The 21,475-nt window shown below is 44.1% G+C and overlaps 1 protein-coding gene across 2 annotated transcripts in view; it reads left to right on the top strand.

The window, feature by feature from the left end:
* Nucleotides 1-21,475, top strand: part of LOC119160937 (DNA mismatch repair protein Msh6) — a 619,403-nt gene that overhangs the window by 299,638 nt on the left and 298,290 nt on the right. For both annotated transcript variants that reach the window (XM_075880344.1, XM_037413220.2), the window contains exons 18-19: nucleotides 6,099-6,204; nucleotides 15,492-15,654. In XM_075880344.1, the coding sequence (XP_075736459.1) occupies nucleotides 6,099-6,204; nucleotides 15,492-15,654 (269 nt within the window). The remainder of the gene's footprint in view (nucleotides 1-6,098; nucleotides 6,205-15,491; nucleotides 15,655-21,475) is intronic.

The following is a 21,475-nucleotide window of genomic DNA, read 5'->3' as shown; positions in this document are numbered from 1 at the left end:
TTGTCTTTGATGGAGACACTCGCAATATCAGCAGAAACAGGCGAACGCAAAAGAGCATCGACATCGGCATGCTTTTGGACTGCCTGAACGACAAATGACACTGATGTCGTACTCTTGGAGCCGTAAAGCCCACCGTGCCAAGCGTGCGGAGGGATCCTTGAGGGAGGATAACCAGCAGAGTGCATGGTGATCGGTAACAACATTGAAAGGGCGGCTGTTTAGATAAGGCCGAAATTTGGTAATGGCCCAGATGATCGCTATGCATTCTTTCTCAGTTACCGAATAATTTGCTTCTGTTCTTGTAAGAGTGTGGTTCGCGTACGCAACAACATATTATTGGTATCCAGGCTTTTGTTGGCCGAGTATAGCGCCAAGACCGACACCGCTAGCATCCGGGCGGATTTCTGTGGGAGCGCTTGAATCAAAATGTCGCAGTATGGGTGGTGTTGTCAGCAGTTCACGGAGCTTCGCAAAAGCATTGTCGCAGGCTGGAGACCACGAAGATAGGTTGCGGTCTCCTTTAAGTAGGTCTGTCAGAAGTGCTATGATCGAGGCGAAATCCAAGACAAAGCGGCGGAAGTATGAGCAAAGTCCAATGAAACTACGCAGCTCCTTGAGAGACTCGGGCCTTGGGAACTCGCTAACAGCACGTAGCTTAGCGGTGTCAGGGAGAACGCCATCCTTCGACACGACGTGTCCGAGAATGGTCAGCTTGCGTGCTCCAAAGTGACACTTCTTCAAGTTTAGTTGGAGGCCAGCTGCAGAAAGGCAGCGTAGAACCTGTTCCAAGCGACGAAGGTGCGTGGGAAATTCGGGCGAGAATACCACCACATCATCTAAGTAGCACAAACACGTGTTCCATTTGAGGCCTCGTAGGATAGTGTCCATCATGCGCTCAAATGTTGCCGGCGCATTGCATAGGCGGAATGAGATCCGTTAAATTCGTATAAGCCGTCTGGTGTAACAAAGGCAGTTTTTGGTCTATCATCCGGATTCATGGGCACTTGCCAATACCCAGAGCATACATCAAGGGAGAAAAAAAACTCTGCGCCTTGTAAAGAGTCGAGGGTGTCATCGGTCCGAGGCAAAGGATAAACATCCTTTCGTGTTATTTTGTTTAGGCGACGATAATCTATGCAAAAGTGTATTGTGCGATCCTTTTTAACTAAAACAACCGGCGACGCCCAAGAACTGTTTGATAGTTTAACGACGACGCGCTTTCGCATGTCACCTACTTGTTCATTGATGCCATGGCATTCAGTCGGTGAAACACGGTACGGTTGCTGCCGTAGTGGTGAATGATTACCTGTGGCGATCTGGTGGCTTACAGTAGATGTTCCTCCTAAGGTAGCACTGTGACTGTCAAAAGATGGCCGAAACTTGTCAAGGAGGCTCAAAAGCTCACACCTCTGTTGTGAGTTTAGGTCTTAGTCGATTACACGGTTGAAAATGACGACAGTGGAAGGGTCATTCCCGGAACTACAAGAAAGGGCCCTGACTTCTGATGATCCATCAGGAATGTCAAGTGTAGCAATGGTTTCGAATGATTCGATTGAACCGATACATTCGCGCCGAAGCGGCGTAATCAGGAATGGGAACGGATTCAGAGCCGGTACGTCGGTCGCACCATCTTGAAGAATAACGAGAGCGGTTGGGAGCGGGGATAGGTGGCGATGAACGAAAGCAGCGGAAGGTGTGACGGCAGAACATGACACAGGTGCGAAGACAGTATCGCGCGGAGGGATCTGAATGTCATCACTAATGACCAACTTCGCGTAGGAAGGGCGATCATCCGCAGGCAGAGCATCACCAAGAGGACAAAAGACAACTTCGGCACGGACACAATCAATGACGGCTTGGTGATGGGAGAGAAAATCCCAGCCTAAAATGATGTCGTGAGAACAGTGCGGAAGTACTGCGAACTGCACTGTGTAAGGCACTCCTTCAATTGAAAGTCTGGCGGTACACTCCCCCACAGGCTCACAGGCTGTGCAGCAGTAGTGTGAAGAAATGAACCCAAGTAAGGCGTCGTCACTTTTCGAATTGCACGGCAAACTTTTTCGGAAATGACAGAAATGGTGGCACCAGTATTAATAAGGGCAAGTACAGGTACACCTTCAAGAATGGCATTAATCACATTCAGCGGCGAACGAAGAGGGCTTGTGCTTTGCGATGACGACGCAGTTGTTGCCTTGGGAACTGCGTCATTTAGTTTCCCGCGTCGCTTGTAGGGGAACGTCGGCGCATCAGGGAGGGTAAGCGACGACATGGAGAAGGAGATCGGCGATCAGAAGGTGGTCGTTGGCTTGGTCGAGGAGGGTGCAATTTGGGGGTCTGGAGTGTATGGAAACGTGTGGTCGTACTCATATGAACGCGGGTTTTCACGTGAATGGAGCGGGCGACGGCGGCAAGGACGTGCGACGTGTCCGGGTAGACCACACGAAAAGCAGATCGGTCTTTTGTCGGCAGTGCCCCGTGGGTTAGGGACTCAATGGACTAGAGGTCGTGGCGGCTGCGTGGTATAAACACGAGCAGGCAGTGGAGGCGGTGCTCGGAACGTGTGTGGTCGTGGTCGTGCTGCTGCTTCAGCATACGTAAATGGCGCATTCACTGGTGGCACCAGCTGTGGAGGAAGGGCCTGAGACACTTGGTGTTGTATAATAGTCCGCAGTGTAGGGCTAAGCAGTGCACTGCTTATTGTTAAACGCCGACCTTGCTTCCGCGCCCCTCTAGTTACCGCTCTCCCCGACCGCTTTTTGTTACGCACTCCTCTGTCCTTTATCCCCCTGCTACTCTGAGCACCCCGCATCACCTGATGAGGCCCGTGTTTTCACGCTGCCTCCGATCTTTCGAAGATTGGTCGGCCATCTACCCTCTTTTTGATCACTCGTACTGTCATTGGCGTCGCCGGCCTGGAGTGACCAGCCCATTTGCCAACAATGTCGGCCACCGATTGTATCCGATAGTCTGCATCTAGTGCACTTTCGTACGCTACCCCACCGACTCTGATAATTGGCGATTCGTTTCTTGTTTAGGACTTGTTCTCGCTCACTTCACACTTGGCTCAGCATGCCTTCCGCGCGCGTGTGGAAGCGCGAGAACGGCTGTTAATTTGTTCAGAACGAATCTCGAAATATCGAAATTCATGAGGCCTTGCAAACCCGCCAGCGCAATGAAACAATTCTTCGAACACTGCCAGCGCACCGATTCAGGTGGCCATGCACTCTTTCTAAGTTTTTCTACCTGCGAGTTTCGTGGACCTTTCAAGCAAGCTACCCAACCTGCCTCCTTCCCGTGTGTTTTGGTTTTCAAGGTGGCCTTCCCGCCGCATCCTCCCCTTTCTTTATCGCAATTCCTCGCCCTTCTCTCGCAAGTCTGCTCACCTCTCTTGATCACAACCCCTTTGACCGTCTCCGCCGCTCCGCAACGGCCGTTTCGTTTTCTGACTGAAAACGGGCCTAGAGCTGTTCCACGCACTCTGGCATGTGTGTCGCGTGTGCGCGTCTTGCTCGCTCTTGGTGTGCGTGTGTTGTCATGATGGCTCATGAGAGGACTAGCACGGTTTTTCGTGCCGCTCAACAAAACATCGGAAGTGTGACTGCTTGGCTTGAGCGTAATCAGCGTGTTAGGTGCCGCATTGCGGAGCGCTTGCTTATGGCTGTTGACCACCTGGTAGCCAACTTGCGCCACTTCGGGAATCCCTGTATTCAGCTGTGGAGATGGTGAATATTTCGTCGGCGGCGGTGACGACTACATTTGCGCGAAACTGTTTTTCGCGAGGCCGACTTCGTCGACGTTGGGCCCGATGCCGAGCCTGAAGCTTCCGAACGGCAGCAGCGATTTGTGGCCGCGCGTCGACTCCGACCTGGGAGAGTGGGTGGGAGATCTGTTGTGATCGTTTCATTATGGCTGATGATGATGCCGACACTGCAGAACTGTGCACAAATTAGTGCATTGTGAATGAAATACATGGCGAGAGCGATTTGGAGGAATCTGATTGCGCGAACGACGAAACTTTGGAGCCAATGCCTCATGCAGCTTATGCACGGGCCTCGGCGAACGAGCACCCTGCCGTTTTAAATCAACTCGAGACCGCCTTTATCGCTTCTGTTCTTCGAAACACGTGCATCGCGGACTTTTTGGGGCAAAAAAGTTTGTGGTTTCACTCACAACTTTTTTTAAAAGCTGTATTTCATTTACTATGAACTTCGAGATACAGCGAACGGATGCCGCATCGTGCTCAGGTTCGTTATGAACGAGCTTGGCTGTATGTCTTTTTTTGTTGTTGTTGTTAAATGCAAACGTGCTGCGTTGCCCTTGTTCTGCCTCGCCACCACAAGGTTTTGTTTTTTACAAAAACTAACTCCGCCAAAGCGACTTTCCGGGCAGCGTCGCTGACAACGTCTTTGTTTTGTTTTTGTTTTTTTCGACTCTAAAATTGCTCACAGCCTCTCTGACTCGTCAAACACCACTATTGAGACAGTAGATAGGAATTTCAGTATCTTTTGATGTCGGTTGGCTTTCTGTGAACGAAGGATTTATGCTATCGTAGCAGTTCTTTCTTGAGAAGAACGGAGAAGGGATCTAGCTTATAATATATGACAATTATCTGTACAAGCATTTCATTATAATTTTGAAACACAAGTTAATAAAAGGCCACTTCTGTCTTCAATACGCGAACTCAGCCTAAGATTCTGTTGCATCAGTGCAGCCGATAAAGTAAAATGTGAAGTATGTCATGTTTCTGAAAATAAAAAGCAGCTCTTTGATTCTATGTCTCCCTATATTTTAAGTATCTAATCTCAAATAAAGAGGCCCCTTAAAAAATTTTTCTATAATGTAAGACATCTCTATCAGGCTGAACAAGCAGAGCAGTAGCAGCAGCAGTAGCAACAACAAAAGTGGACGGTGTCACAATTCTTACCAGAATAACCACTTTAAAACAAAACTAAATATTGCTTCATAGAGATGGTAGCGCTCCATCATCTGCTTGACTATCATCTCCCAAACACCATTCTTTAGGTTAGTTTTCCTATAGTCATCCGAAGAGATGTCCTAGAAGTGAGGATATTCTTCCACGAGAGAAAAAAAAAGTTGCTTCATCGTTCATTTTTGACAATATAGTGCACGCAAGTCTGGAGCGTAATTTAGAACAGCTGCCGCCGCCGTGTTCTGCAGGCACTGCAAGAGAGAGAGCTACAATGTGGTCAGAGACCCACCCGAAATTCCGCTACGTCCCTCACTGCACGGGAATCGTTTGACGGGTTGGAGAAACGATCTGTGCCTCCCCCGAGGAGCCGCGAAAAGGTCGCGTTCACACACTAGCCCGTGATGTCTTTGTCACGTGATGCACCATCCTCACCTCTCCTCCAGGGATTTCTCCCTCGTGTAAATCCCTATTCACAGCCAGTTACAAGCGGACTAATATACACCTATTTGTTCATTGTGAATACTTCGAAAATATTTGATAACTTAAATTCGAATTGAAGTGAATCGAATACGACTATTCGTTGAAATATTTGCACAAGTCTAATCATTTTGATTGGTACATCATTTATTTGCAGAGAAAAAAATTATCACCACTATGACCACACATTTTTTTCACAATTGGCAGGAGGTGAGCACCTTGCGGGTCATTGCATGAAATATTCATGTCAGCCACACTGCAATAAAGTAGGAGTGCTGCGCAGCTTTGCAATGCAAGGGGAGAGAAACTTGATGAAGCTCTCATCATCAAAAAAGAAGCTGAAGCATGTGTTAGCAGCCCCTCGCTGGCTCTCTCTGACAGAAAGCTTGATTATTTAAGTAGATATTGATACCACGGAAGTTTCAATCTACTTTTTTGTTTAATGGGACTACGCAAACGGTCACCAGCTTGTGTGTGTATACGGTTGTATGTATTGTGTAACGAAGTTTACTTGAAGTGTAGTGTGCTCCTTTTGTGCTAGTAATCATAGCCTACTATTTTTGATACCTTCTAGGTTGCCTTCAGTTAATCTTGTGTAGGTCACTAGGGAAATGAAGAGTTCAAAATTTTCGTTTAACAACAACTCCGTTTAACAACAATTCAACATGGTCAAGTTTATTGCCTTTTACAGATCCTCGATGGTGTGTGCCTGCAAAATCTGGAGGTGGTGCGAAATTCATCTCGTGGCACGGAGGGAACACTGCTGGCAACGATGGACTTCTGCTGCACCCCATTTGGTGTGTTATTCATTCATGTCTCATCCTGTTTCTACCATCAAATAAGTTGTTGCTCGACATTTCATTGCAGTGAGCTTCTTATACTTAATCCCGAGCCAGTCACAGGCAGCATGCTGATGCCTCTGCTGATAAACAGGCACATCGCATCACATCATTATCACATGATCCGAAAGTCCGAAGCCATTTTCATGCGTTTACTCTGGTGTCTGCCAATCTAATTGCTCCATCTATGGCTGCGACTTTAACTGGCAACAGCACAGACCCTATCCTGGTCCCAACTGTGCTGAAAGGGGCACGTCGTATGTACGGCTGATGGTTAGCTAATGTTCCAGCCGCACCGTGCACAATTAACGTCCCCTTTTCGTAGCTTGAGTCATCGCAGCTACGCGGGTTCGGCCGAATAAAGCAACAGGCTAGGTCAACAAAACAACACTTTATTGCTACGTTAGCAATAAGACATAAATGTCGCGTAGAGGGACTTTCGCTCTAGGCAATAACAAAGGGTAGACGCTTTCGTCTTAGTCGTTGACGGCCTTGGCTTGCGGACAGTTCCGAGGGTTGTCCTTTCTGCTTGGTCCCGGTTGCCAGAGAGAGTGTGTCCAGCCGCCTGCACGCTCGTTTTCTCCACCGTCCCGGTTTCCCACTCCGAGAGTTCGTTCCTTCGCTGAGTTAGGGGAAACCCGTTCCGTGAGCTGGGAAAAGGGACTCGTGTGCACTGCCCACGGGATGTCCCATCTTTTCGCAAGACGCTTCATTGACTGATTTGTGGAAGGGACAGACATGTCCTCGCAGCTAGGCTGCCTCTTTCTCTTTCTGCTTCTTTTTCTGTAAAAAGAAAGGGTGGCTGGGCACACGTGTCGTCTCACAGAAAATAACTACCGTATCTTAGTTGTATTACATGCACTACTATTTCGTATAGGTAAGCTTTCTGCTGCTTATCTTGCTGGTGAGCACCACACGTTTCCAAGATCTTTAGAAATGCGCATTCACTCAACACAGTTCGCAACGCAGGCATCCCAGTCAATTGAGTGCTTAAACAGGGTGGCACAAGATGTGAGAACTGCAAGACCAAAATTTTCAACCATGCTTAGATGAGTAAAAATGACTTGACTGGGGAATAATCTGTCATGTTTGAGTAGTATAAAAAATGTTTTTTGCGGCCACAGAAAATGATTGATGCTAAAATGTAAGGTGGAAATATCATGTGTTGGCAAACAAATGGAACTTACTCAGACTCGCTGAAGAAATATATCTCGACCATTTGGACTATCTCAGACTCGGTCTCATTAAAATTTTCCTGAGCTTGACTTACATTCACAGAACTTTAACCAGATTCATTTGAACTCAAACTCGCCGAAATATTACTCACCCATAGTTAGACTCGCAGCTCGATTTGAGTTTGAGTGAGTACCCCTGGGTCAACTCATAAGTCTGTTAGCCTAGAATTAGGTTTCTCGACCACGTCTTGGATGGTTTTTAACATAAATATTTCACGTAATTGGTGCTCTCCTTGGCACCTTTTGATATGGCACGTTTGAATCCGAGTTATGAGTGGTTGCTGACCGTCACGAATCTCGGGGATGAGAGGCAGTGGCGATAGACTGAGAGAACGCTGGGCGGCAAAGCAAACATGATTTAATAATAACCCAAGAAAAGAAAAACTGAAAGAAAAGCTGAACACCCAGTGAACAAACAACACCCAGTGAGAAAACCTAGAAACTATGCAAACAAATCTTCAAAAGTAAATTTACACAAACAATGATCACTTCTTGGTACATCTAGCTACAGCCCTCAGCTTGAGTCTGGCCATTTAGGCCTCACAGTTGGATCTCAGTCCGAATAGGACACTCATAGTTTGTTCCATTCATTGTCGTCAATCCAACATTCGTTGCGTTAGGTCCACAGTTGAGGTAGCCTACAATGCTATCTAATCATTGCTCTGGCAGCATGAGTCAGTCATGCTGCCATAGGTCTAGTCCCAGTCATCATCGGTGACGTGGCAGTGCATCCTCGTGAGTTAGACCTAGCATGATTCCAGCCTCCCACTCACTGTGATGACGTTCTGGAGATATCTGTTGGTCAACGTTCGGATGGGGACTGCTGCTACTGCTTCTTGGACAGCGGAAAGATGCTGCAGCACCTTTGAGGATCCGCGCCCGAGTATCATCAAAGTCAACGACTATGCCTTGAGCTCCGGAACTGAACATCGTCATTGTCTTCCTCAATACGTCACCTTCTTACTCGTGACACATAACAGTAAGGACATTTTTTCTTGAAACAGATGGCAACATAAAATATGTTTATCAACAACTTTTATGGAAGAGTTCGGGAGAGGGGGCATCAAGGTGGTCCCTATGTAATTCATGCCTCTGAGAAATAATAAATGGTTCATTAATGACTCTGCATTGACACGGCTGCTGGATAAAAAACAAGGTACAACCTGTTGAGTGCCACTGAAGCGGCAAGACGGGCCTAGTTCAACTCTCGCCCGCTCTGGCACTGCCACTCCTTCCAGGAGAAATGCTTTCACGCGCATTTCTACGGGGGACAATAGGCCGTAAATAAAGCGTTTCGTAGCTGCACATCATGGATTCAATTCTGAATCGTTATTATCAGCACCTATTACACCACATATGTGAACAGTTTGCCTTAGAAGGGCCAATCCTTCATAGAGTATAGGCCTCAATACTCTCCATGAATGCTGCCCGTTTCACTCACCTGAAATGAAACGGGTCACTGATTCTGTTCATGTGGAAGCAATCGCCGGGCAGATTCAAAGGACTGAAGTATCGGCCCACCGAAACGCACCGCAAAAGCACACATAATTTAAGTGTTTAGAGGTTCTTTTTGCGCATTAACAAGGCCAGTTATGGTCCTAAAAACTGAATTAGAAAGCAAAAGTTTACGACACAAACAAAATATGTATTCTCGACAAAGGCATGACTCAAACTTGCACACTCGGCAGCTACTAAGTACAACTCACAAAATCACTTAGAATGTATTTAAAACAATGGGGACAAGCTTACCGCACTACAAATACAATCTCACACATCGAAACTGCGCAAGAACACTTAGTGGCCCCAAATTCACTAGACGTGTGTACTCCATGATTTTTCGAACGTGTCTCACAAATTTCTCTGTAGGGAAACAATAAAAGGAACTCCAGCTCTGTTCGTCATCCCGGCAACACTCTTCAACAAAATACTCTGGCGGTGACATAACTCGATTTTTTAACATCTTCTGACTGCACTGCACGACTCACTCACACCGCTCAAACATCACAACTTCTTGGCCGATGTTCATCGCCCATCCTACCCTCTGACACCTCTAGTTTGAATCTTTCCTGGTATTCGAACATTCCAAGTAATTGTACTGCGCGTAGCACGTACCACGGCGGCAGTCAGGAAAAAGGGTTTCGTCTGGCTGGTTCCTTTGCAAATACGGTTGCCCTCAAAAGAGGTCCGGCTTCGAAGTCTAGATTTTTTCTTATCTGCGCTAGCTGGCTGTCACATGTGCAGACGGTAATGGCACGCCCTGGGTGCCTTTTGATGCTTGCTTTCTTGTTTTGTTGCGTCCGCCCGTGAAGAGAATGTTTGCAAAGGGATTTGACGCTGTCGTGTGGAGGCGGCGGCGCATCTGCTTCAGCGCTTGTTTGTGACAAAAATACGTGCTCTGTTTTGAATAATACGCATCTTGATATGCTTCTCAAACCTGTAGATCGCATGGGGATATGTTGTGCTTCACTGTCGCGTGTTCTTTCGCGTTCGAGCTTCCCAGTGACACACAACAGCTTCTTGGAGTCGCATCACTAAAAAACCATCTGCCACACAGGAGCACACCAAAGAATCGTACTCGATCACAGGAGATATGAGGTCAACTGCCCCCCACACAGGATTACACACACAAAAAGCAGCAGAAAGCGCATGGACACGCACAAATTCTCACTCAACCATACTGAAACATGAAGTGCCTTCTGCTTTGATGGGTGGAGTGTCAGCGCCTTTCCCATTAATGTGGCTGAAACTGTCAACTCTGCCCAGACGCATTCGCTTATTAACGGTGACGCCATGTAACAGGCATGGGTGAGAGAGCTGCGCAAATTGCGCATTTTTGATACATTTACGTTTTCTTGTGCCAAGCTGCTCCAAAAGCATAAAAATCGTGAAAATTGTGCCGGACTGCTGCAGAACAGCCCCGAAAGCTTAAAACACTCAAGACACTTAAAATGACACTTAAAAAAGACACCTAAATTGACGACATGCTGTGATGGAAGCTGCTTTGCTGCTATGTTTTTCACCTATCCGCTGGATAAAAACATGTTTTCGTGTGCCAAGCTGCTCCAAAAGCATAAAAATCGTGAAAATTGTGCCAAACTGCTGCAGAACAGCCCCGAAAGCTTAAAACACTCAAGACACTTAAAATGACACTTAAAAAAGACACCTAAATTGACGACATGCTGTGATGGAAGCTGCTTTGCTGCTATGTTTTTCACCTATCCGCTGGTGAAGCACTAGTTGGGGTCGTCCAGCGACTTGTAGGCCTTCATTTGTTGCAGCGTCACATGACGTTTTGAGAGCACCAAATAGTTCACAATTTCGTCGTGTGTCACAGAAGGCAGCAGATCGACGTTCGGCGTAGCACTCATGCTGATGTGCAGTTTGTATAGGTCGATGCCATCGCACATATTACTTTTTGCTTCGTAACGTACACGAGTTGCTCCCACAAGCTCCTCAATATACGACGAGCAAAGCGCATGCACTCTTTTCGTATCGCACGAATCATGCTGACAAGCTCATGTGACAGTAAGCTGCACATCCAGCCTGACTGGCCTGACTCAATGTACAAACATGGCCGTCTCTCACTTTGCCAGCTGAAAATGACATCAAGTGCAACCCATGTATATGTGCAGAGAGCATTCACAGTGACTCATGCAGTGGAAGTAACAAGTCCTGTTGACGCAGTCGACACAGGATGGCGGCATCACCGACAGCCAATTTTAGCGTTTAATGAGGCATACAAGGCCATAATAATGCACCAAAAGGTGCACATCATTTATAGTTGATACATTCGAACCGCTGTGGTTGTTTCCGTAAGTGGTTAGATGTTCCAATCATATTTTAGAAGTGTGCCTTGTAGACGTATCTCACATACGTCGACATCTAGTTCTCACAAGGAGTTCATCAGCACAGCACTGAGAAGCTGGCAGCGTCATCAAAAAGAAGACATTCCTCTCAAATTGTCAGCATCAAAGAGTTTAAGTGGTACCTTTGAGAGCCCACTTGCAGCAAGGACCAAGACCTTCTAGCATTGTGGAAAGAAACAGGCAAGCAGCACTTCCCAGAATAGTGCAAGATGGCCTTGAAATACATGGGCATTGCCGCAACAAGAGTACCTAGTGAAAAGTTGTTTTCGGCGGCTAGTAACATTGTCATGGCCCGGAAAAAGAATTTGACCTCAGATCAAGTACAACAGCTGCTTTTTTTTTGCATGAGAATTTGTAAACATTCGCACTTTTTTTTAATAAAACATGTCATTCAATATTTGATTTGATATTCAGCTTTTTTTTTTCTTATTTGATTCGGTATTCAATTCGAGACCTACTATTCGGTATTTGTACACCCCTTACCAAACACGCGTCCCTTCTAGTTCCCTGTCACGCTGAAATGAATTCGCTGTGGTGGATAAATCACAGGTAAATAAAAAGATGAAGCGGGTGTTCATCGTTGCACACACAATTTCACAATTTATATATATGACCAACTCTCAATATACACAGATAAAATAACAAAAACAGTCTACATAGTCCGCAGTTTGCTTGGAGGAGGAATAAAATTCAGTGCGCACAAATCGCCACTACCACTGGCTGGAAGTCAGGGGCCACTTAAAATTTTTGCACCACTAGCTTCTCGCATTGTTATTCTTTCTTTTTTGCCATTGTTTATTATTTTTTTATTTTTACCCTTCATGCAGCACCACATGACATTGCCCTTTTTCCTCCTTCTCACCTCGGATCTTCCAATTAAAGCTACCTCAAAGCAAGGGTCGCTTCCCAATATGTAACAAATGCAACACAAGGTGTGACAGCCATCAATTCCCGTGTCCGAAAATGTGATTGCAACATCGTCTTTTCGGTTTCATTGAAACCGTTATACTAGTTTAGGTTTCATCAAGACTGCGATCTCTCAAGAAGCGGCTATGAACTTCAACTCCGAGGGTGCAGTCGCGACTTCTGATGTCTGTGCTATTTTGGCAAGGATCGGCGGGAATGGCTCATAAACCTTTCTTTGTCCTGCACTCTCAATGCGGAGAGTGTGCGAAAACAGCATGTGCAGCACTTTGTAAAGTTACGCGATAGGCGATTCAAAAATGGTAGTGGCCTGCCTTACTTGTATAACTTTAAAATATTTTGCTATATTGCATTCATTGCTTTGCCCTTGTGATAATACGGTGACTTTCAATAACTATACGACAGCATAAAAAATAAGCATAAAAATGGATGACAATAACAGTGCTAATAAAAAGGAACAGCCTAGCAAACACAAGTGCATGGGACTGCTTATAGAATGCATGCACCTATTCTGGTTCATTTTGTCACTGTGCTTCGTTAAATACAAGTTCAACCCAAAAAAGAAGAGGCACACACGACGCTAATGTGTGTCTCTTCTTTCCCGTGTTGAAACGCTGTTTTATCTCTTTCTCCATTATATTCTCACGGGGTCATGACGTCGACAAAGAAGCAGAGAGTACGTTGAAGATTAAACTGTTTCTGACTGAACTAACTGACTAAGCCTAACTGACGAGGACACCAGCCAGATCATTGATGGTAGCCCTGAATAGGCTGCCTGCAGCAGCATAACTGCCCGTTGTGCAATGGAGCTATGATTGCAACAAAATTGTCGGCAACTGCGGCCGTGGACACAATCTACCCTTTCTTTATTTCTTCAAATGCAAGGGCATATGCGGGATTCTTAACGAGTCGTCTGTCCGCCTTAGATCAAACAGTGGTCGTGATTTGAGGCTACGTGATGGGTAGCACTGCTTGTGTCGTGTATCCGAGTGCTTCCCCCGGAGATGCAATAGACGTGTTTCCCATTCCAATATCATATTTCTCTCAGATTTGTTCCTTTGCGCTCCTTCTTTGTGGCTCGAAGCAATGCCGCCGCTGCATCACGGCGCTTTTAAAGTCAGCGCATGCAGTAGCTTTACATTCATGCTTCCACGTTATAGTTGCCCGCATAGCACCATGAAGTGCAAGACACTATCGAAAAACAGCGTATGTTCTATAGCGCAAGCTGACTGCAAACATGGTGAATATGAGAAATGCAGGACATCGCCCCACAGATCTGTACACAACTGAAGAAAAAATTACTTTATATGATTTCCGTCGTGGGGTACTACATAATGGTCTGTCTCCCCCAGTATTGCATGTGAAGGCTAAGCAATAGGCGAGAACAGAAAAGGGCTAGAACAGAGAATGGTGAACAGCTAAATTGGGCCCATCTGAATGGCATTGAAAAAACGGAGGCACTGACCCAACACGGGAACTCAAGTAAAAACTTTTGATTTGGGCGACGACTCGACTGTGAGGCCAAAGTGGTGAGACCATAGCGAACGACTTTGCTAGATGTAGCAAGACAATGTGTTCACAAGATTTTTGGAGAATACTGTTCTGTGTAATGGTTTTCCATTGTTAGTGACTCTGTTTTTACTGAGTGTAAAGTTTTTCTTCTAGTTTTTTTTTGTTGTTGTTAAATCATGTTTACTGTGCTGCCCAACGTCCTCTCGATCCTTTAATAGCACACACCCCCGAAATCTGTGACAGGCCTTCCAACACGTGTTTTATATTGATGCATATGGGTTTCACCCTCAAAGGCTGTGCAATGCTTATCACAGGCTGTGCAGCAGTGTTTGAGATCATTCTGTTAAGATTGCACACAGGACACAAATAGTTTAGAGTGGCCACAAGCATTAACATTGGAATCTGATATAGCACATTTATAAAAGCCTACGCGCTATACTGCTTGGCAGATTACTCAACGGCTGGCGACTGTTCACGCTGCTGTCAGTTTACAATGGGGATCGCTTGTACTTGACCTTTCATTTTCCAGGCACAGGTTCACCCAAGTGAAAGTCAAGTTTTGAACACTCCGACTGCTGCCTTAGTCAGTGTCACGGCCACGTGACAATTGCACCAGCAGTTTCTGAGAACACTTCTTGTCTTCTTTCTTTATTTTTGAAACCTTTCTACGTGAGCAGTCATAAACTTTCAGTTGGCAGCCGTCCTTGTGGGCACGCCAGTCTGTGTACCTTTACTGCTGCTGATGTTTGAAACATATGGGTACATAGAGTATGATATTTATGCACATGTTTTTCTGCGAATTATCTCTTGCCATAAAGATAGCTTAGGGTGAAGCAGTTATTATTATTTTTTTTTTTTACCTCTGTCGGCAGCGTAGCATTTGCACCATTAGAGGGGTGGTGCTATCAAATTTCGAGTTTATGACAAGCCTCTTGTGAGTTTCCTCTGCAGACTAAGACACTGCACGAACGGTCGAACGCAGCAAACGCTTAGAATATATTTTAATTCACCTCCAAAGTGTACTTGAATGCTCATTCTTCCAACCGAAGCCCACCCCAAGCGCATACAAGGCTGTTGTAGCTCTCTAGGAAGGCCAAGGAAAGTTGCAGTGACGTCACACCAAATCTGTAGTGAGCGTAGGTCTGCGCAGGTTTCCCCTCCAAGGGGAACAAAGGTTCATCACCGACTTTGCACCCCCTCCCTAAGTCATGGCGCCCCCTTCCTATTATGTGAATGTGTGGGGCTGTGTTAGCACAACCCCTCTCGTAGGTGACTGCGGCCCCCGTCCTATACACACGCCTATTGTGAGGGGAGTCACCTCAGGAGACCTTTGCCACATACGTACCGACAAAGCATCGCGGCTGCAACAGGTTTGTTTTGCAGGTGCTTTTGCGGCACGTGTGTGCGAGAAAGCCAGTGAAAGTAGACGATAATCCGCCCGACGTGTGTCACAGCCTTGTGTGGCCATGTGGTGAAGCTGCACTGCAACGTCACACTCCAATTTGATGCCAAAAAAAAACATAACCAAAATTTTTCAGATATAATAGACGATAATAATTAATTCAGCGAGAGTAAATCTTGGTGCGTGTGTCATGCTTCTTGGAGTTATAAGGAATGCCTGCAGCAAAAAAGGAGCAGGCAACAAAAACGATGGCACTACCCCTTGAAGTAGTGGAATAGTCAGAATTTCCTGACTTACCCTTTTCAGGCAAACGGCTTTTCCAGCAGTGGTTGTGCTCCCCTCCAAGGCGTGTGGATGTAATTGAGGACCGGCAACGTGCAGTTGATGACCTGCTGCGGTTCCCTCATGAGGTTCAGAAGACACGTGAGCTGCTGTGCTCATTACCCGACCTTGAGAGGCTGCTTGCCAGGTAATCTCATCACTGCATGGTCTTGGTAGTGCTTGTTGCGGGAAGGGATTTGTGCGACTTGCTTTTGCTCGAAACTTTTGAGACCAGCAGGTACTTTATCCTTTTGTATTTAATATATTGTAGCTGCAAAATGATAAATTGCTGAAAACAGCCTGGAGATCTCATGAAGAAGTTAAGCAAGAGGATGTAATGTCAGACCTCATTTTTTTTAATAAGCATGAAATGAAAGGCTTTTTTGAAGATGCACTGCAATTGCTTTCATCTTGTAGCAGATGAGCCACACAGCTGTCAACGTTAGGCAAAGAAGCATTTTCAGTTTGCGAGATAGGGTACAACCACAACACACATAACACAACTGGAAATGACACTGAAAAAGCAACTTTTGCTGAGCTTTAATTATTGCTTTAGCCATAAAAAAAAGAGAGAGAGAGAGAGCGAATGCAGCAATTCACTTGTTATCACTACATATGTCTCTGGGAAGAAAGTGGAAATTTAAGAGATCAGTTAACAATCTCGTCTAAAATTCCTAATGGAAAGTAATTGCATACTTCTTCAGTGTGAAGATGCTGCCGTAAGAGCTTTGTGAATAAGTGCTGTAATAAGGAAAGTAAAGGTCTTAAAACGACTTGCTTTGGCTGGTTTCAGTTTCTTTCTCGTCCTTTCCACCCCCTTTTTTTTCCAGCGGAGGGGGGCAGGTGTAGCCCTCTGTCACGACCATACCTACTGCATCAATGTAAATAATTTTACAATCATTTTGCGATGGATCCCATCATGTTTGACTCGCATGGCATCGTCACGATTATCGGCAACCTCAAACTAACGTCTTCTCACTGTATTGATGGAATTAATAGTAAATTTTTAAAGAATACCAAAGAATACAGTTCCATCATCCTTTAACGCATATTTTCACAATCGTATCATGATGGTGTACTACCTGAAGACTGGAGAACTGCTGCGATTATTCCAGTACATAAAGGCGGTGATAAACATAGTCCATCTAACTATCGTCCTATATCTCTCACATGTGTACCATGCAAAATAATGGAACATATAATATTTTCTCATCTTGTTAATTTTTTAGAGGATAATATCTTCTTTTCAAATCAGCATGGCTTTCGAAAGATTTTTTTCTTGTCATACTCAACTAATTTCTTTTACTAATGATTTGCATTTATCTTTGGACTCTGCTTCTTTAACTGACTGTATATTTCTTGCTTTGCTAAAGCGTTTGATAAAGTTAACCATTCCCTGATTTTATATAAACTTAGTGTTCTAAAAATTGACCCTGCAGTTTTTAACTGGATTAGTGCATTCCTTTCTTCTCGTGTTCAATTTGTCAGCACTAACGATGTGAATTCTTCCACTGCACCGGTTGATTGTGGGGTTCCTCAAGGATCAGTACTTGGCCCCCTGCTATTCCTAATATATATAAATGACTTATCTTCTACTGTTACTTCCAAAATATGTTTGTTCGCTGGCGACTGTGTGATTTACCGTAAAATATCTAATAACAATGATATTCATTCTCTGCAGGCTGATCTTAATAACATACTTCATTGGTGTGATATTTGGAAAATGGATCTAAACATTAAAAAATGCAAGTCTATGAAGGTTTCTCGGTCGAGTACAACTTGTCCAACTTACTTTCTTCACAGTCACCCCCTTGAAACTGTAACATCTTCCTGGTACATCGGGGTCCACATAACTAACACTTTGTCCTGGAAATTACATACAGAACATATAGCGTCTAAAGCTAATAAAACACTGGGTTACCTTCGAAGAAACTTCTTTCTTGCTTCATCGTCAGTAAAATTATTACTATATACCACGTACGTCCGTCCTCAAATGGAATACACTTCATCTGTTTGGGACTCCGGTCAGGTAACATTATCACACATGTTGGAATCCATTCAAAATCGTGCAGCTCGTTTCATTTTGGCTAACTACCATCGTTCAGCTAGTGTCACTCAAACGAAGGCATCTCTAAACCTCATCCCACTAGTTACCCGCCGAAAGCGCACTCGCATTTGCCTGTTTCATAAAATATTTTATCATAATCCGAAACTCCGTTCCCGTTTAATCTAAGCTGCTCCCTTCATTTCTCTTCACCGTAATCACCAACAAAAAGTCACAGTCCCCCATTGCAACACAGTAACATATGCCTAATCATATCTCCCAAGAACGCGTAATGAATGGAATTCCCTGCCTGCATCAATAACAAGCATCAATGAATCCATTCAATTTAAGAATGTCCTTAAAACAATTACATAATTACATTATTATGTTTGTTGAACAAAGTATGAAAATAACTTTTAATATAGAAGGTCATCCCTAGTATTGTGTTGCTCTTCATGTTCGATGTGGTGTTTTAAGCACATTTAGAACATTGCAACATTCTAACATCAATTTTTTTTATTTGTCTAAGGTCTAGTGACCAGAGCGCTGCCTGTGTTTGTTCTTTGAGTTTTTTCTTGAGGGGTATGGTGAGGAAGGCTGGTCGGCTCAAAGGGCGCAGTCGATGGCGCATGCTATCTCAAGGCATCATGATACCGTGTTCGCAAACTTGCTGGGCTCGCAATGCTTGCTTCGATTTTACTGAAGTTGCAGCGTGATAGGCACTTCGGCAGCTGGACTGACCATGTTCCCTTTGAACAGAGTTCTGTTGAATTATGCGAGATCCCGTCTGAAAGAGAAGATTTGTTAGTTTCACGCAAGCTTTTAGTAATGGATGCAGTAGAGTCGATTTCTTATTTATCAAACTCGGATATATTGAATCATTGGCTATATTGAACAGTTCAGAAATCCCCTTGAATTTATTATGCAAAAGTATGGGACCGGTGCATCCATACATCGAAATCCCGCACAGTGGGACATCCACTATATAGAACGCTGCGCCGCGCTGCAGCCCAGAAAGTGCATTTTTCCTAGCAAATAGTGATCAATTTTCAGCCGCAATCTAAGAAGTTCCTATTCTTTTGCATAGGCGACAAAAAAAAAAAAAAAGGTGTTATTCTATCGCGCTGATCTGGTTCATTGCGTGGCACTTGCGAGTATGTTTGATGCACGATCTACAAGTTTTAGAATGCACGCATAGTGTTTTTCAAAAGACTGATTGCCGAGGGCACCAAAATGAGAATGCAAAGTGACTCAGCGATCTCATTTCAATGTTCGCATTCCCTTCCTTGTTTCATTCATTTTATTTATTGATACTGTCGGTTCTTTGCGGGCTATTACAGTAGTGGAGTTGACTCATATAAATCAGAAATGTGCATAAGAGAAACATAAGAAAAAGAACCTTCACTACTAGAACAAATCATTTCAGAGCACATACAACAAATATATCATAATGGCTAAGCATATAGATTACAAAGAAGTTAGTGAAAAATAAGAAAAGAGAGCATCACTGCCGAAATACACATCATATTTTGCACATAATAAAACACATAATAAATATCATAGCCTAGTTACAAAGCACGTAATTCACACATATTCACAATCTTAGTGCATGGTATCAGAGTGCACTGTATGTTTTATTGCTTCTAAAAAGTCAGTAAGCGAATTAATTTTTACAACCGAATCTGGTAACGAATTCCACTGCTGAATCGCCCTGGGGAAGAAGATGTACCTGAAACAGTCATTATGAACTTTGGGGGGCGGTATGTTCATACTGTGTGTTTTGACGTTTCTTGTGTTTTGATTTCAAAGTACCTGTCGTAGCTTATTTTAACGTGATTATGAACTATCATGAAAAGGAATTTCAGCCTTTCATATTCGGTGCGTTTTTGTAGAGGTAGAAGCTCTGCAAGTTTGCATAATTCGGTAGGTGAATGGAAACGACGGTATTTATTAAATATAAACCTAGAACTAAGTCGCTGTATTTTGTCAAGTTTCAAACAGTTAGTTTGGGCATAGGGATCCCACGCTACTTTAGCATATTCGATTATGGGTCTTAGCAAAGTTTATAGTTTTAACTTCGGGAGAGGCACAGTGGAGGTTACGTCTCAGGCCCCATAACAGCTTGTTAGCTTTGGAACAAAGTTCCTCTACAAGAAGATTCCAACGCAAGTCGGGTGTAAATATGAGACCCAGGTATTTATATTGCTTAGCCTGAGCAAGTTCGTGACCGTTAATACTGTACGGATAACTAAGTATATACTTTTTTCTAGAAATGAACATAAAAACAGTTTTTGTTCGGTTGAGCTGCATTTGCCACTGATCGCACCAATTTTTAATTCTCTCTAAGTTAAGATTAAGTTCGGCCTGGTCGCTCGGTGACTGTACATTTTTGTATAGTATGCAATCGTCAGCAAACATTCTTATTTGGGTAGTAATATTTTTTGGCAGATCGTTTATAAACACCAGGAACAAGAGGGGCCCCAAAACATTACCCTGGGGCACCCCAGATACCACAGGCGATAAACCAGATTGGTGGTGCCCTAGTTGGACATATTGTTCTTGGCGTGCAAGATAGGAACTTAACCACCGGGTGAGGACAGAATTTTTAAAGGTACTATCGATTTTAAGTAAGAGCTTATTGTGCGACACCTTATCAAAAGCCTTTGCGAAGTCTAAAAATATTATGTCAGTTTGACCACGGGTATTAACTGTGATAGATAAGTCGTGTACAAGCTCAATAAGCTGAGTAACGGTGGATAACCCTTTCCTAAAACCATGCTGACAGGAAACAATTAAATTATGTTCATCGAGATAGGTTAGCAAGTGCTTTGATACAATGTGCTCTAATATTTTTGAACAGGTGCTTGTAAGCGATATAGGTCGGTAGTTTCTAGCGTGAGATGCGGAACCCCCTTTGTGTATGGGCACGATTTTTGCACGTTTCCAAGCACTGGGAAAAGAGCCACTATTAACGGATGATTGAAAAATTAATGTTAAAAATTTCGATGACCATTCGGCATATCTATAAAGGAATTCATTGGGAATATTGTCAGGACCAGGGCTTTTTTTGGTATTTATATGAAGCAAAAGGTTTGGAACGCCCTCTTCAGTGATGCTTATATTCTAGATAGGAATCCTATCTAAGGAATTGCTGATGTTGAGTACAATACTATCATTGATTGTAAAAACTGACGAGAAGAAGGAATTAAACGCCTCTGCCTGATCCTTGCTACTTCTATGATTAGGCATACTACTCGGCCTGGTCAAAGGATTCACGTACCTCCAAAATTTGTCTGGGGATTCTTTCAGAAATTGTTTCAACGTTGAGTTATAAAACTTATTTTTAGAAGTCTTCACACTTTGCCGGAGGCTTTTACTTAAAATCTGGATGTTCTTCTTTTTTTTTCAATGCTTGGATTGACAGAGCACGCCTTTCGCTTGTGTTTAAGCTTTCTTTTAGCGTGTATTATATCGCGCGTAATCCTAAGATTGCATTTTCTAACATTTTTACGACGTTTGGGAATGAATTGTTGGATGCAAAACATTATTGTAGAATGAAAAAACCGCCACAGTTCTTCTGTTGAACGAGATGTTCGGTACATTTCCAGAAATGAATAATATGACTGCTCCAGATGTTCTAGTATGGCTAAGTCGTTTGCTACACTAAAATTTGGTATCATAAGTTTTTCAGCATTGTGCATGACATTGACATACAGATCTAAAGACAATAAAACCATTTTATGATCAGAAAGACCGTCCTCAATTTCACACATACCAAGAAACGGGAGCAGTGATCCAGATAAGAACATCAAATCAAGCACTGAAGAAGCGGTTGGACCCACACGCGTACAAGATGAGACGACCTGAATCAGATCGTAGCAGGAAGCGAGCTCTAGCAGCTGATCACTTTTAATGACTTTGCTTC

Source organism: Rhipicephalus microplus, chromosome X, assembly GCF_043290135.1.
Source record: "Rhipicephalus microplus isolate Deutch F79 chromosome X, USDA_Rmic, whole genome shotgun sequence".
Classification (NCBI taxonomy): Eukaryota; Metazoa; Arthropoda; class Arachnida; order Ixodida; family Ixodidae; genus Rhipicephalus; species Rhipicephalus microplus.
This window is presented reverse-complemented; position numbering and strand designations above follow the sequence as displayed.